The 17824-nt window shown below is 48.5% G+C and overlaps 1 protein-coding gene across 5 annotated transcripts in view; it reads right to left on the bottom strand.

Moving 5' to 3' along the window:
* PKD1 (polycystin 1, transient receptor potential channel interacting) overlaps positions 1 to 17582 on the bottom strand; it is a 135403-nt gene extending 117821 nt beyond the window's left edge. For all 5 annotated transcript variants that reach the window (XM_029577343.1, XM_029577347.1, XM_029577346.1 and 2 more), the window contains exon 1: positions 17175 to 17582. In XM_029577343.1, the coding sequence (XP_029433203.1) occupies positions 17175 to 17377 (203 nt within the window). In that variant the 5' untranslated portion in view covers positions 17378 to 17582. The remainder of the gene's footprint in view (positions 1 to 17174) is intronic.
* Between the last annotated feature and the right edge of the window lie 242 nt (positions 17583 to 17824).

Raw genomic sequence — 17824 nt, 5'->3', positions numbered from 1 at the left:
GGCAGAGAGCCCCCCCCCCCCGTGACATGGAAGGCTGGGGGAGGTCTGGAGGAGGCAGAGAGCCCCCCCCCCGTGACATGGAAGGTTGGGGGAGGTCAGGAGAGGCAGAGAGCCCCCCCCCCCCCCCCCCGTGACATGGAAGGCTGAGGGAGGTCAGGAGAGGCAGAGAGCCCCCCCCCCCCCCCCGTGACATGGAGGTTTCCCGTGTACCCCAGAACTGCAGGAAGGAGACCCTGGATCCTATGCGTGAAGCAGCCTGGCTGGACGGAAGCTTTCCTTCCATTCTCCAAAGGAAACATCTGCAAATTCCAGACACATTTTGTAACGGGAGTGAACCTCATCCTTGAAGTGAAACCTTTCAAAGCAAAGCTGCACTGGCAGGCAGCGCTGGAAGCGTCATGTTGAAGTGATTATTGCAGGGGAAGGGCTGCCAGCCCTCCTATCCATCACTGCATTCTCGGTTATGTAAGGGCTTGCCAGCTCCCTCCTCTCTCTGCAGCAGTTCATGGGGACGGGCCCATGTCAGCCTCTCCGGCTTCAGTACCTGCAGCTGCTCGGAAGGAAGGTGCGCGCCAGCGTCCGAGGAATCTGTAACAGAACGCGCCCCAGCGGTGCTGAAATCACAGCAAATCGCATTTCCTGCTGCATTCATGGGGACAGGCCCATGTCAGCCTCTCCGGCTTCAGTACCTGCAGCTGTGCGGAAGGAAGGCGCGCGCCAGCGTCCAAGGAATCTGTAACAGAACGCACCCCAGCGGTGCTGAAATCACAGCAAACTGCATTTCCTGCTGCATTCATGGGGACAGGCCCATGTCAGCCTCTCCGGCTTCAGTGCCTGCAGCTGCTCGGAAGGAAGGCGCGCGCCAGCGTCCAAGGAATCTGTAACAGAACGCACCCAGCGGTGCTGAAATCACAGCAAACTGCATTTCCTGCTGCATTCATGGGGACAGGCCCATGTCAGCCTCTCCGGCTTCAGTGCCTGCAGCTGCTCGGAAGGAAGGCGCGCGCCAGCGTCCGAGGAATCTGTAACAGAACGCACCCCAGCGGTGCTGAAATCACAGCAAACCGCATTTCCTGCTGCATTCATGGGGACAGGGCCCATGTCAACCTCTCCGGCTTCAGTACCTGCAGCTGCTCGGAAGGAAGGCGCGCGCCAGCGTCCGAGGAATCTGTAACAGAACGCGCCCCAGCGGTGCTGAAATCACAGCAAACCGCATTTTCTGCTGCATTCATGGGGACAGGCCCATGTCAGCCTCTCCGGCTTCAGTACCTGCAGCTGCTTGGAAGGAAGGCGCGCGCCAGCGTCCAAGGAATCTGTAACAGAACGCGCCCCAGCGGTGCTGAAATCACAGCAAACCGCATTTTCTGCTGCATTCACGGGGAGGGGGCTGCATGGTAACGTGTGACCTTCCGCACATTCAATCAAGATGCAAGGTGGCCAGTTCTACCCAGAGTAATCCGCACCAGACACAGCTACGATTCCTTTTCAAGGCTGCTCTTTCCCAGGATTTGGATCTCTTTGGGATGGGGCATCTTTAGCCGTCTGAGGTGCGCATTGGAAGACGATGCACAGAGATTGCACGTTCAGGTCTGCACACATTGCTTTCTGGCCAAAAGCAGCCTGCAAGCAAAGCAGGAGCAAAGCGCACAGACATTTTCTAAGGAATTTCCCTGTAAAATTTAGGCAGAAAGTCTGCAGCTACACAAGTACCCACGGGCTTTCCAGCTGGGGAGGGGTCTGTTTGAAAAACCACCTGCAGTGCGCTCGCTTGATGCTGTAGGTCTCTGAGCCGGTGCAAGAGTATTTGGTGGCTCCAGCACAGGGCTCCCTTCTAGGACTCTGGTGCAGCGCCGCGCTGGGCCTCATGCTGGAGGGATTCTGCCACACAGATGATTGCTTAATGGAAGCAGCGGCCCTGGCAGGTCTGTAAAAAACCCAGATCTATCCCAGAACCTTCCTGTGCTCTTCCCCTGCTGTCCCTCCTTCCCCACCTCCATGTCACATGCTGGAAGGTGACTGTGTGCACTGCTCGAGGACGTGCCAGCAGTGCTGTGCTGGTCAGCAGGGCAGGAGCTGCATTTCCATGGCTGGCGTGGTGCCAGTACATTAGGGGAGGATAATCAACCATCATAATTATCCAGGAGGTGAGGGCACAGTCAGGGTGCCTCACATCACATGACAACTCCTAACCTGAAATTAAACTTCGTGCTAGCTGAAGGGATGCGGCCATGTCAGCGACCTTCCCATCGTCTATGAAGATGTCCCAGAGTGCGTGGGTGGTATCTCTGCAGCTGGTCACGGGTGCGACTGCTGCAGCGTCATTCTGCTTCTCCTACAAGCAAACTCATCCTGCTCTTCTTTTCTGACATCAAAGTTCATCAGCTCCACCTCACTCCAACAGCAAGGGAGGGACAGAGGGCACCGAAATTCTGAAAGTCCACTTCATCTGTTGGACAGAACTGCTTTCACCCTCTCAGTAACCCCTTAGCGAGAATGGATTCTGAAGCTCCAGTCGCCTTCCCCATTCTTGAGACATCACCAGAGGGGGATGAGAAGAACCACAGGGATCTGCTGTGAAGGGGCATTTTAGGTGCAGCAGTCTCTGACAAAAAGTGAGGTGCAGTCCTGGAGCTAAACCCCACCAGCTTTTCAGCATTGCTGTGACGTGCTCAGGCCTCTCAACCCTAAAAAGAACCCGTGTGCTGGAATCAGATCCTGCCGATCTTGCTCAGGGGACTATACAAAATTAAACTAACCCCATACCCAAGCGTGGATCCTGCTTTCATCAGGACTGACTAAAGATCAGAGTAATTCTCATGGTCAGCTCCCTCAGCATCAGACTAGGACGACAGGGCAAACGTCCCCTGTAAGGTAACTTTCTCTCAACCAAAGGCAGAACGATCCCTGAGGACGCCATCAGACACAGAGCTGGCATGTGGACACCTGTCGTTCCTAAAGTTGGCAGGTACCAGTTTCATGTTTTGATCTGAACGGATTGCTCTGAAATTCATTTTCTTGGTCATTCATAGTAGCAAAGGAGGCTGGAAGAAAATCCTGCTTGGGTCTCACTGTAGCAACTCTCCCCCCATACACCTCTCTCCAGAACGTAAACCATGAAGAGCAGCAGAGAGACGCTTACAATAAAGAGAAGAGACCTAGGAAAGACGAAAGATTATTTAATGCAGCCAGAAACGAGGCCAGTTGTAGCTGACATCTCGAGGAATCTGGTTAGATTTGCAGTTTTCTGGGAAGACGTGCTGGTGGTTTTTCTGGCTTCTGAAAAGGTAATACCTTGGTCTCTCGGATGTAGCAATGGGGATGCCAGGACCTCACTCCTGGACAAGGAGATATTTGTCCAGTCAGCTTCTAACCTTAGGCACAGGAAGATGCATGACCCGGACCCCATTGCATGGATTGTTCCAGGGATCTCCCTGCTCCATTACTCTCTAAACTATTTTCCATGCTGTCCTGCCAAGAAATATGGACAGCCCCACCATGAGAAGCATTAATAGCAAAGAGCCTACCATGACCCTGCTTCTCAGACTTCCATCTCCTCAACCTTTCGCTGATACAGACTCTTCCTTCTGAGTCACTGATGCGTGGGAGGAACATCTCAGAGCTCCATATCTGGTGTAGGTCCCTCAGTGAGCAGAGAGCTCTTCAAGGCTCAGCTGGAGGTTTCTCTTAAACAAACCATGTCAGCTGATTCCCTGCCCAATTCATGGCCCATGGGAACACTTCTTTAACATAGGCGAGTCTATCCCTCCCCGTGGTTCAAGTCTGGAGAATGTGTTGTATGGAGATCTCCAAATACCATCCCCTGCAGCGCTGTCATGAGATGGACGACCAGCACTAGCACCATCCATCCTGAATCCCTGCACCACCACTGTCCATCACGTTGAGCACTGAGGTCACGTCCTATTCCCCCAAAATGTCCGCTGGGCCCCCTGGAACCTTGTGCAACCCAGGGACGCTGGTGCTTTCTGTCTGGTGTCAGAACGTTGCATGCAGCCATGGAGATGGAATTTAATGAATCATTAACTCCCCGTTACCATATTAACTCAGACTCTGCTCACATAGCCCAGGTCCCTCGCTCTTCCTTGTGCTCAGGCAGGAATCTGATATCATCCGGGGCTGCTCCAGGAACGTTTACAGAACACTCCAGCCATGCTAAACTGGTTTCTCTTTGCCCCGTAAACTGATCAGCTGCTACAATGATTAATCCACTACTTCATCTCAGCAAACGAATCAGGAAGTACAGGATCCCTTTGCATTTTACTGAAATGAAGCTTAACGCTGCTGGGGGCAGCAGCACTGAATAAATATGTGAGGGCCCTGGCAAGAAGGCCCGATTCAGGGAGCATTCAGCATTATCTACTTCTCTCCATGTTATTTACTGCAGACTCTGGGAAAATTCTGGTGGGGTGGCCCCCTTGTCTATTGCCAGGGTGGGAACAGTCTATATACTCATTTACATACTAATGCCCAGAGTGATACTAAACCCCTCTATCTGCACTCCAACTCTACAGAGTTAAAATTCTCAGAGCATCCTGAGCATGCCGTGCACATACCACATGCGTACCCTAAGAATGCCTCAACCTGGGCATGCCGTGCGCATACCACGTGCGTACCCTGAGAATGCCTCAACCTGGGCATGCCGTGCGCATACCACGTGCGTACCCTGAGAATGCCTCAACCTGGGCATGCCGTGCGCATACCACGTGCGTACCCTGAGAATGCCTCAACCTGGGCATGCCGTGCGCATACCACGTGCGTACCCTGAGAATGCCTCAACCTGGGCATGCCGTGCACATACCACGTGCGTACCCTGAGAATGCCTCAACCTGAGCATGCCGTGCACATACCACGTGCGTACCCTAAGAATGGCTCAACCTGGGCATGCCGTGCACATACCACGTGCGTACCCTGAGAATGCCTCAACCTGAGCATGCCGTGCACATACCACGTGCGTACCCTGAGAATGCCTCAACCTGGGCATGCCGTGCACATACCACGTGCGTACCCTAAGAATGGCTCAACCTGGGCATGCCGTGCACATACCACGTGCGTACCCTGAGAATGCCTCACCTGGGCATGCCGTGCACATACCACGTGCGTACCCTGAGAATGCCTCAACCTGGGCATGCCGTGCACATACCACGTGCGTACCCTGAGAATGCCTCAACCTGAGCATGCCGTGCACATACCACGTGCGTACCCTGAGAATGGCTGAACCTGGGCATGCCGTGCACATACCACGTGCGTACCCTGAGAATGCCTCAACCTGGGCATGCCGTGCACATACCACGTGCGTACCCTGAGAATGCCTCAACCTGGGCATGCCGTGCACATACCACGTGCGTACCCTGAGAATGCCTCAACCTTGGCATGCCGTGCACATACCACGTGCGTACCCTGAGAATGGCTCAACCTGGGCATGCCGTGCACATACCACGTGCGTACCCTGAGAATGGCTCAACCTGGGCATGCCGTGCACATACCACGTGCGTACCCTGAGAATGGCTCAACCTGGGCATGCCGTGCACATACCACGTGCGTACCCTGAGAATGCCTCAACCTGGGCATGCCGTGCACATACCACGTGCGTACCCTGAGAATGCCTCAACCTGGGCATGCCGTGCACATACCACGTGCGTACCCTGAGAATGCCCTCAACCTGAGCATGCCGTGCACATACCACGTGCGTACCCTGAGAATGCCTCAACCTGGGCATGCCGTGCACATACCACGTGCGTACCCTGAGAATGCCTCAACCTGGGCATGCCGTGCACATACCACGTGCGTACCCTGAGAATGCCTCAACCTGGGCATGCCGTGCACATACCACGTGCGTACCCTATGAATGCCTCAACCTTGGCATGCTGTGCACATATGTGCGTGCCCTGAGAATGTCTCAACCAGGGCATGCCGTGCACATACCACATGCGTACCCTACGAATGCCTCAACCTTGGCATGCTGTGCACATATGTGCGTGCCCTGAGAATGTCTCAACCAGGGCATGCCATGTGCATACCCCAAAAATGTTACAACATGTGCATGCCATATGTGTACCCTGAGAATACCTGAATTCCTGTTGGCCAACATAAACTTACACAGATTGAAACCTCTTCAGGGTTGAACAGAGTCCTGGAGAGAATGTTACACGGCTTTCAGGCACAGTAAGGCCTTCCTCCAGCTCCTCTTACACAGTAGGATGTGCAGCTCTTAATGAAAGTAATCTGTATGCATAGAAGTTACATAGCTGGACACCTCCACCAGTTCGTGAGTCCACATAAAGCAGCAGATTTCACCAGGATGGCCCTGCAGGTGCGTGAGTTTATATTACAGGCTCCAGGCATAATTGGGAAAGTATAGACTGGTGAGCTTGATGTAAGTGCCAGGTAAAATGATAGAAACTATTCTTAACAAAATTACTTGCCATATAGACAAACATGGGTTAATGGGAGAAGTGTCGGCATGGCTTTAGCAAAGGGAAGATTTTCCCTACAAATCTATTAGATTATTTTTGAAGGAATAACTAAACATGTAGATAGAAGTGAGACAGCTGTCAGAGAATATATGGATTTCAGATGGCATTTAACAAAGTCAAATTTTTTTTATAAATTTATTTATGAATTTGGTAAAAATCTGGTAAAACACAATTCAATTTTGAAACGTGCAAACAAAAAACTTAACAAAAGTTGAATGCAAAACCGTAAATCTTTTTCAAGTTATGTTCTTTAACCCCCCTCACTTGCTACTCGTAGTCACTCATACGCATAGATTCAGAAACCACCCAACAGGGAGTACATACAGTATGCAATAAGATATTATATGTAAGCAGTGTAATAATCAGCAAAACAATTTACTACAATGGACCAAAGCGGAAAATATCCCTACAGAGCCAGCTTATGTTTTGGTCAATGTGGCTTTATTACAGGAACTCCCGCAATATTCCAAGACGGTAAAATCACATTTGGCAAATAACAGTAACACTGCATAAAATCTTCTCCCCTCCCCCCAAACAAGTGCAAATAAAGCAGATTTTAAAACCTTTTCCAATTACAAATGTTTTCAATAAGCTTCCTGTACACAAATGACAAAAGTTCCCCTGATGAGTGCTGCATTTTCAACAGACATCATTATCCCATAATTGCTTTCCAGCTCCCAGCACTCGAGTCAGGTAGATTTGATGGATTGAATTTCTCTCATATTGGCAGCAGATAAATATTTGTAAATAAATGGAAATGCTTGGGCAATATCCGAGCCCTAAATCTGTGCTCCACCTGCAACACAGATAAAGAAACAGATAAATGCTTCATAAGCAGCAGCGTCCAAATCGATAGGAGTCTGAGAAAGTCACTTGATCACGGGTCCCTCACGAGCCTCTGGGACAGTGGTCTGGCCCTGGAGATGGCTTTCTGCTCAGGATCAATCCTTGTTGCTTCCAACCTTGAAAAAGCCCAGCTGGGATCTGAATCACCCCAGGCTTTACGCACTGCCTGCAACCAGAAGCTGCAACACTGTAAAGAATCCACTTTCCCCCATGTTAAATTTAGCAGACTGGCTGGGTTAGAAGGAGATTCAGGATCATTTTTATCCGACACCAAAACTCATTTCTGTATAAACCAGATTAAGCAGGCCACATATCACATCACTGTATGTCCGGAAAATTTAATCCACCAACACGGGTTTCACATTTTGCACTACCGCATAACTTCAACGAGCTTTCTTGCCTTTCCATATGAAGCAAGCAATATTAGAATAAAATTGCCGGAGATCCGATCTTTTTATCCTCAGGAGCAACATCTGCACACCGTACAAAAGTTTGGGAAGCATTACCATTTTGACAAGAGCAATCTCCAAGGGGTTAATAATGCTTTAATCTTGCCCCAACTATTCAAAGCATATAATTCACCCACTGAACGCGCCAGTTGAATACCCAAATATCGCATAGTATTAGATGCCCAAACAAATGAAATGGCCCAATCCAAGAGTCCTTCAGGGAACCATCTACAGGAAATGCTCGAGATTTATTGTAATTCATTTTAAAGCTGGAAAATTCCCCAAAAGAATCAATAGCTCTCATAGCGATCAGGATACTACGCCTGGGATCCCCCAAGAACATCATGAAACTTCGTTTGACTAGTTTCACTGATTTGGACAGCATTCCCAACTTTTTGTTCTAGCTCTGCAAGGATGCCTTGGTCAGCAGTGGAAGATTGCAGCTGATACAGCCTTGGTAATCTCCGAGAGAAGCATTTCTGATAACCTCTTCAACCAGCAGGCCAGCTTCCAACACCATTTTCTCTTCAGCAGGAGAAGGCTTCTCTGTTCCCATTCTTTTGGATCTTACTGACATCTCGGACGTTTTTTAAAAAACAAAATTGTCCATTAAGATAGACCCAGGTGCAATAATCTCAAAAAGGTATAGATATGTGTTCAATGCCTGCAAAATAAGTGCGATACTCACTGATCCCAGGGAGCAGACAAACGCTCAGCAGTGTGTCATCACCGGAAGTTGACAAGGTCCAATTTTATTTTTAAAAAATCACAGATGTGAACTTCCGTGGCCAGAATCGAACTTGGCCCCAAATGCACACAATGAAGTGCCTACTACTGTGAAAGAAAAACCATGACTGATTCCCCTGACGCAGATTTGACATTTGAAACACAGCCTGTGTCAGGACTTTTGGAATCATCTAGTACAAGAATTCAAAACTGAGTTTTCTGAAGTTACTGGAGTTCAGAATTGGAAACCATGCTTAATTGTTGATGACTGCTAAGATAATAAGCACATTAATATATATATTGGTGATTTTATCTGCAAAGACAAAAACCTTAAAAACATCAGGAGGTTGAACTTGAGTCCTATGATCTTGGATAAAGCAATGACGGTGAATGACCAGGAGTGCTTATTATGATGGTCCACTAATAGTATACGTTTTAAAGGCTATTTCATTTATTTGTATTCTTCATGATATCCTCCTTATCATTCAGATTTGACAAAGTTCCCTATGAAAGACTCCTTAGCAAATTAAAAAGTCATGGGATAAGAAGCAGTGTCAAGTTGTGAACTGGTAACTGGTTAAATGATAGGAAACAGAGAGCAAGACTAAATGGTCAGATCTTCAAATAGAGAAAAGTCATTAGTTAAGTCCCCCAAGGATCAGTACCAAGCCCTGTGCTGTTTGACAAATTCATTAATGATCTGGAGAAGGGAACAAGGAGTGAGGTGTCATTTGCAAATGACATACAATTATTCAAAGATGAAAAAGCAGCAGCAAATTGCGAGGACCTGTAAAAGGACTTTGTGAGACTAGGAGACTGGGAAACTCAATGGCAGATGAAATTTAATGTGGAAATGTGCAAAGTGATGCACATAGGGAAAAATAATCCCAATTACAGGTACACAGTGCTGGGTTCGGTATTAGGCCTGACCATACAGGAAAAGGATCTTGGAAACATTATGGACAATGCTTTCACATCCTGGGCCCAATGTGTGACCGAGATAAAAAAAAATAAAATAGAATGTTAGGACTTATTAGGAAAGAAATGCAAAATAAAACAGAAGATACCACTGTGCTCATAACGATGCTACAGTCTATTTATACACCCTAACCTCCACTGCTCTCATAACGGTGCTGCAGTGTATTTATACACCCTAACCTCCACTGCTCTCATAACGGTGCTGCAGTGTATTTATACACCCTAACCTCCACTGCTCTCATAACGGTGCTGCAGTGTATTTATACACCCTAACCTCCACCGCGCTCCTAATGGTACGCAGTGCATTTATACACCATAACCTCCACCGCGCTCCTAACGGTGCTGCAGTGTATTTATACACCCTAACCTCCACCGCGCTCCTAACAGTGCTGCAGTGCATTTATACACCCTAACCTCCACCGCTCTCATAACGGTGCTGCACTGCATTTATACACCCTAACATCCACTGCGCTCCTAACAGTGCTGCAGTTCATTTATACACCCTAACCTCCACTGCGCTCGTAACAGTGCTGCAGTGCATTTATACACCGTAACCTCCACCGCTCTCATAACGGTGCTGCAGTGCATTTATACACCCTAACATCCACTGCGCTCCTAACAGTGCTGCAGTGCATTTATACACCCTAACCTCCACTGCGCTCGTAACGGTGCTGCAGTGCATTTATACACCCTAACCTCCACCGCTCTCATAACTGTGCTGCAGTGCATTTATACACCCTAACCTCCACCGCTCTCATAACGGTGCTGCAGTGTATTTATACACCCTAACCTCCACCGCTCTCATAACGGTGCTGCAGTGCATTTATACACCCTAACCTCCACTGCGCTCCTAACGGTGCTGCAGTGTATTTATACACCCTAACTTTCACTGCGCTCCTAATGGTGCTGCATTGTATTTATACACCCTAACTTTCACTGTGCTCATAACGGTGCTGCAGTGTATTTACACACCCTAACCTCCACTGCTCTCATAACGGTGCTGCAGTGTATTTATACACCCTAACCGCCACTGCACTTGTAATGGTGCTGCAGTGTATTTATACACCCTAACCTCCACTGCGCTCCTAACGGTGCTGCAGTATTTATACACCCTAACCGCCACTGCACTTGTAATGGTGCTGCAGTGTATTTATACACCCTAACCTCCACCGCTCTCATAACTGTGCTGCAGTGTATTTATACACCCTAACCTCCACTGCGCTCCTAACGGTGCTGCAGTGCATTTATATACCCTAACCTCCACTGCACTTGTAATGGTGCTGCAGTCTATTTATACACCCTAACCGCCACTGCACTTGTAATGGTGCTGCAGTCTATTTATACACCCTAACCGCCACTGCACTTGTAATGGTGCTGCAGTCTATTTATACACCCTAACCGCCACTGCACTTGTAATGGTGCTGCAGTCTATTGATACACCCTAAAATTCACAGTGCTCATAATGGTGCTGTCTATGCTTTCTTTTACTTGTTACTTCCAGTCAATGTGCAATGTGCAATGTGAATGGACAGAAGCCCCAGGAGAGGCAAGAAGGCTTTGTGCCCTCTCCCCACATGCAGAGCTCTGCACTTTAGATAAATATCATCCTCAGATCTTAGTACTGTAAAGCAATGATTTGCTAGTTCAAAAAAAAACAAAAAACCAGCAGCCAGCAAGCCAAACCTCAGCCTAGGAAAAGCTGCCAATTCAGTTTTTCCAAATGAGCATTTTGGAGGAAATGCTCCGAGAAGCCCCTCCAATGTTTTGCCAATACGAGAGCAGTGAGCAGGACTTCACCTGGCCGCAGCCCACCTGGACGCTGGATTTGCCTATGGATGGCACAGAGCCAGCTCCATTCAGAGCCTTCCTTCAGATGAAAAGGAAAGGTACTTCCCAGCTTCTGGGACACATCTCCCATTCAGTCACCGTGTATCCGCCAAAATGGAGCTCAGAATACAAGGGATCTTTGTCTGCAACATCTGGGCAACCTTACAACCAGCTGAGGGCTCCATTATAAGGCACTGCACACTAAAGCCACTGTTGCTTTCTTTCGTTATAGACTTAGGACACTTTGCTCTTCCAAAGCAGAGTGATATATCCAGGTAGAGAAGGAGACGGCAGGTGATAGGGGTCACTAACGTCCATCCTTCGAGCTCTGCTACCTCAGAGACTTCCCTAACCCCAAAACGTTACAGTCTAAGGGTCCCATTTACTAAGCTTTTGTTCCCCATAGAAAGGGGATAAACCTTTAGCGTACGAGGCCCTAATTTGTACCCGAGGCAGTGGAGGGTAAGGTCACTTGCCCAAGGTCATGAGAAGGAGTTAATGGGATTTGAACCCTGGCTTCTCCTTCTGCTGCTCTAACTACTGCTTCCTCCTCCCCTTGGGACACTGTCAACATGTAGGTCACTTAAAAAGGACCACAGACAGAAAAAAACACAAATTCTGCTCACGGAGTTAGAAAGTCACAGGCCAGGACTTACTCACACTTTCTCCTCACAAAAGGGAAAATACAGCATTTAAGGCAACGATTAATATAAAGCCCTGGCTCGGGTACAGCAGATGCTTTTTTCTACAGTACAGTTAATCAGAGGTGGCCAACTGCAGTCCTGAAGAGCCACAAACAGGCCTGGTTTTCAGGATTTCAACCATGAATATGCATGAGATAGATCTGCATGCAAATCTCTCTCAAGAATATTCATTATGGATATCCTGAAAACCTGATCTGGATTTGGCAAAAAACATTCTGCCCCTTTATCAGCGATTTCTCCCATCTGTGCCTACAACCAGAGGGCGGCGCCAGTCTCTGACAGCCAGGTAACCACTCCTGGGTCGGAGGAGCTTGTAGGCAGATTTCCCAAAAGCCTGCAAAATATCTTCTACAGCAATTCTTTGTGGAAAGAGAAGACCTGAACACATAAACAACAACAAATCTCTTTAGTGGACCCAAAGTGTTTATTTTTTAAAACAGCATTTGTGGGAGCCTCACAAACCCACAAAAGTTAAGAACCCTTAACCTGTAAAGCACAAAGCAGGAGAGCACCTTCTGGTAAAAAATAAATAAATAAATAAATAGAGGTTTCTTATTTTATTTTCTAACAAATGGTACATTAAAGCCATGCAGCCGGTGCTAGAAAGCATACGAAGGGCTGTTCCCTTCCCAACAACTGATATTCAACAGAAACATGACAGCAGAAAAAGACCACCCGACCACACCAACTAAACTGCAGAACTTCATGCAGCTCACAACCTTAGGCTAACTGACGCTATCTCCCCCCTCTAGACACAGGAGGTGTAGTGCTGGTCCCTGCGCCTCCACTAAGGGAGGAAGGACGAGGGCAAATCTGAGCTTCAAGTGTCATCTGTACTGACACGGACACAGTGCAGACCCTCCAGCATATCCCCCTAACTGCTACAGACAGGGTGTAGACCCTCCAGCACATCCCTGTTAGTGACTGATATACAGTCAGGGTGTAGATCCTCCAGCACATCCCTGTTAGTGACTGATATACAGTCAGGGTGTAGATCCTCCAGCACATACCTGTTAGTGACTGATATACAGACCGGGTGTAGATCCTCCAGCACATGCCTGTTAGTGACTGATATACAGTCCGGGTGTAGATCCTCCAGCACATGCCTGTTAGTGACTGATATACAGTCCGGGTGTAGATCCTCCAGCACATGCCTGTTAGTGACTGATATACAGTCCGAGTGTAGATCCTCCAGCACATGCCTGTTAGTGACTGATATACAGTCCGGGTGTAGATCCTCCAGCACATGCCTGTTAGTGACTGATATACAGACCGGGTGTAGTCCCTCCAGCACATGCCTGTTAGTGACTGATATACAGTCTGGGTGTAGATCCTCCAGCACATGCCTGTTGGTGACTGATATACAGTCCGGGTGTAGACCCTCCAGCACATCCCTGTTAGTGACTGATATACAGTCAGGATGTAGATCCTCCAGCACATGCCTGTTAGTGACTGATATACAGACTGGGTGTAGTCCCTCCAGCACATGCTGGAGGGACTACACCCGGTACTGATATACAGACCGGGTGTAGATCCTCCAGCACATGCCTGTTAGTGACTGATATACAGTCCGGGTGTAGATCCTCCAGCACATGCCTGTTAGTGACTGATATACAGTCCGGGTGTAGATCCTCCAGCACATGCCCGTTAGTGACTGATATACAGTCAGGGTGTAGATCCTCCAGCACATGCCTGTTAGTGACTGATACAGTCAGGGTGTAGATCCTCCAGCACATGCCTGTTACTGACTGATATACAGTCAGGGTGTAGAACCTCCAGCACATGCCTTTTAGTGACTGATATACAGTCAGGATGTAGATCCTCCAGCACATGCCTGTTACTGACTGATATACAGTCAGGGTGTAGAACCTCCAGCACATGCCTTTTAGTGACTGATATACAGACCGGGTGTAGATCCTCCAGCACATGCCTGTTAGTGACTGATATACAGTCAGGATGTAGATCCTCCAGCACATGCCTTTTAGTGACTGATATACAGACCGGGTGTAGACCCTCCAGCACATGCCTGTTAGTGACTGATACAGTCAGGATGTAGATCCTCCAGCACATGCCTTTTAGTGACTGATATACAGTCAGGGTGTAGATCCTCCAGCACATGCCTTTTAGTGACTGATATACAGTCAGGGTGTAGAACCTCCAGCACATGCCTTTTAGTGACTGATATACAGTCTCTCACAGACTCACGGGACAACTAGGTGCTTCCTCTGAACTTCTTAGACTTGCAAAGACTTCAGCCTTTACCTTACCCCAGCACTATCAGTGCCTACTCAATGATCTTTTATCTCATGGAAGAAAACTGCTGATAGAAAACATTCTATATTCATCTTTTATTTTGATTTTTTCATTCTAAGGGTAGCATTTTTCCTTAATTTACCATTGAAAAGCAAGGCCTAGAAATGTAGTGTTTTGTGTGACTTATGATTTCTTCCCAGAGTCTAAGACATGCAGACACAGAAATAAACAGGGCAAATATATGTATATACACAGGGAGTGATAAACAAAGAGAAATACTGTATATACAACTCACACCAAATATGTCTACATACACTCTCACATGTACACACAGCCCCTTACCCTGGTACACTCACAGCATGCACACACACATTTACACTCTCTCACATGTACACACACAGACATAGAGACCCTCACTCCATACTATCATACACATATGTACAGACATTCTCACACATATACACACACACACTCTCACATGTATACTTACACAGAGCCTCTCACCTCATGCTCACAAAATACACATATGTACACACACACGAACACACACTCACATTTACACAGACACACATTCTCACAATATACACACAGCACCCCTCACCCTATACAACATACACATATGTACCAACATTCTCACACATATACACACACACACTCACATCTATACTTACACAGACACGGAGCCTCTCACCTCATGCTCACAAAATACACATATGCTCACACATACACGAACACACACTCACATTTACACAGACACACATTCTCACAATGTACACACAGTGCCCCTCACCCTATACAACATACACATATGTATACACAGATTCTCACACATGTACACAAATACATACAGCCCCTCACCCCATACACATGTACACAGATACACATTTTGACATATGTACAGACACATTCTCACACTATTACACTGAGCCCCTCACCCTATATAACATATATATGTACACTGACACATTCTCACATGTACACAGAGCCCCTCATCCCATACTCACATCATACACATATGTACATTCTCACACATGTACAGACACACTCTCACATGTATACATACAGAGGCCCTCACCCCATATATGTATGTACAGACACACACTCTCACATGTATAGATGCACGTACTCACAACATAGGTACACAGAGATAGACCAGCTCATAGTAGTACACACATAGACACAGAGCCCTGGCCCCTCGGCATACTCACATCATACATGTATGTACACACACACTCTCACATGTATACATGCACATACTCACAACATAGGTACACAGAGACAGACTGGCTCACAGTAGTACACACTCTCAGAGCCCTGGCCCCTCGGCATACTCACATCATACATGTATGTACACACACACTCTCACATGTATACATGCACATACTCACAACATAGGTACACAGAGACAGACTAGCTCACAGTAGTACACACACTCGGAGCCCTGGCCCCTCGGCATACTCACATCATACATGTATGTGCAGACACACTCTCTTACATGTATACATGCATGTACTCACAACATAGGTACACAGAGACAGACTGGCTCACAGTAGTACACACAGACACAGAGCCCTGGCCCCTCGGCATACTCACATCATACATGTATGTACACACACACTCTCACATGTATACATGCACATACTCACAACATAGGTACACAGAGACGGACTGGCTCACAGTAGTACACACACTCAGAGCCCTGGCCCCTCGGCATACTCACATCATACATGTATGTACACACACACTCTCACATGTATACATGCACATACTCACAACATAGGTACACAGAGACAGACTAGCTCACAGTAGTACACACACTCAGAGCCCTGGCCCCTCGGCATACTCACATCATACATGTATGTACAAACACACTCTCACATGTATACATGCATGTACTCGCAACATAGGTACACAGAGACAGACTAGCTCACAGTAGTACACACACTCAGAGCCCTGGCCCCTTGGCATACTCACATCATATATGTATGTACAGACACTCTCACATGTATACATGCACATACTCACAAGATAGGTACACAGACTGGCTCAAAGTAGTACACACACTCAGAGCCCTGGCCCCGCGGCATACTCACATCATACATGTATGTACACACACACTCTCACATGTATACATGCACATACTCACAACATAGGTACACAGAGACAGACCGGCTCACAGTAGTACACACTCTCAGAGCCCTGGCCCCTCGGCATACTCACATCATACATGTATGTACACACACTCTCGCATGTATACATGCACATACTTACAACATAGGTACACAGACGGACTGGCTCGCAGTAGTACACACACTCAGAGTCCTGGCCCCTCGGCATACTCACATCATACATGTATGTACAGACACACACTCTCACATGTATACTGCACATACTCACAACATAGGTACACAGAGACAGAGCGGCTCACAGTAGTACACACATAGACACAGAACCCTGGCCCCTCGGCATACTCACATCATACATGTATGTACACACACTCTCACATGTATACATGCACATACTTACAACATAGGTACACAGACAGACTGGCTCACAGTAGTACACACACTCAAAGTCCTGGCCCCTCGGCATACTCACATCATACATGTATGTACACACACACTCTCACATGTATACATGCACATACTTACAACATAGGTACACAGACAGACTGGCTCACAGTAGTACACACACTCAAAGTCCTGGCCCCTCGGCATACTCACATCATACATGTATGTACAGACACTCTCACATGTATACTGCACATACTCACAACATAGGTACACAGAGACAGACTGGCTCACAGTAGTACACACACTCAGAGCCCTGGCCCCTCGGCATACTCACATCATACATGTATGTACACACACACTCTCACGTGTATACATGCGCATACTCACAGCACGGTGACCTCGGCAGGGATCTGGGCGGGGTGTGGGGCTCTCTCCCGGCCCCGGCCCGAGCAGTTGACCAGGCAGGAGCCGCTGCAGGTACAGTCCGGGGGGCAGCGCGGGCAGCCCTGGCCCTGCCCCAGCAGCAGGAGGGCGCAGAGGAGGCAAGCGCCCAGTGCCAGCCTGGCAGCCTCTCCATGTCCGGCCCGCATCGCTCAGTCCCGCATGGTGGCCCTGGCCCGGTCCCGGCGGCTCATCGGCGCCACCTCCGATCCCGTGATCGCCGCTCGCAACTTCCTCCGCCGGACTTTTCGCCACTTTGCGGCCGCTGCAGTTCCGGACTTCGTCTCTAGGGCTGCCGGAAGGAGAAAAGCCCCTTCCAGACGGCTCGGAAAGGAGGAAGGCGGCCCAGCCACATCTGGCCACCGCTGGAGGAAGTGAGCGTGCGGAGAGAGGCCCCGCCCCCCGCCGGAGGCAGCTGCCGAAAAGCCGAAACTCTCCGCAGTCTTTCTCCGGGAGCGAACCGAGCAGGGACCCCCGTGCTCAAGGCTCCACCTGCCCCCCCCCCCTCCCGATGATGAACAGGACCCCGTACTCACGGCTCCACCTGCCCCCCCTCCCGATGATGAACAGGACCCCGTACTCACGGCTCCACCTGC

This window comes from Rhinatrema bivittatum, chromosome 14 (assembly GCF_901001135.1).
Source record: "Rhinatrema bivittatum chromosome 14, aRhiBiv1.1, whole genome shotgun sequence".
Classification (NCBI taxonomy): Eukaryota; Metazoa; Chordata; class Amphibia; order Gymnophiona; family Rhinatrematidae; genus Rhinatrema; species Rhinatrema bivittatum.
Note: the sequence above shows the minus strand (reverse complement) of the source record. Positions and strands in the feature narration are given on the sequence as shown.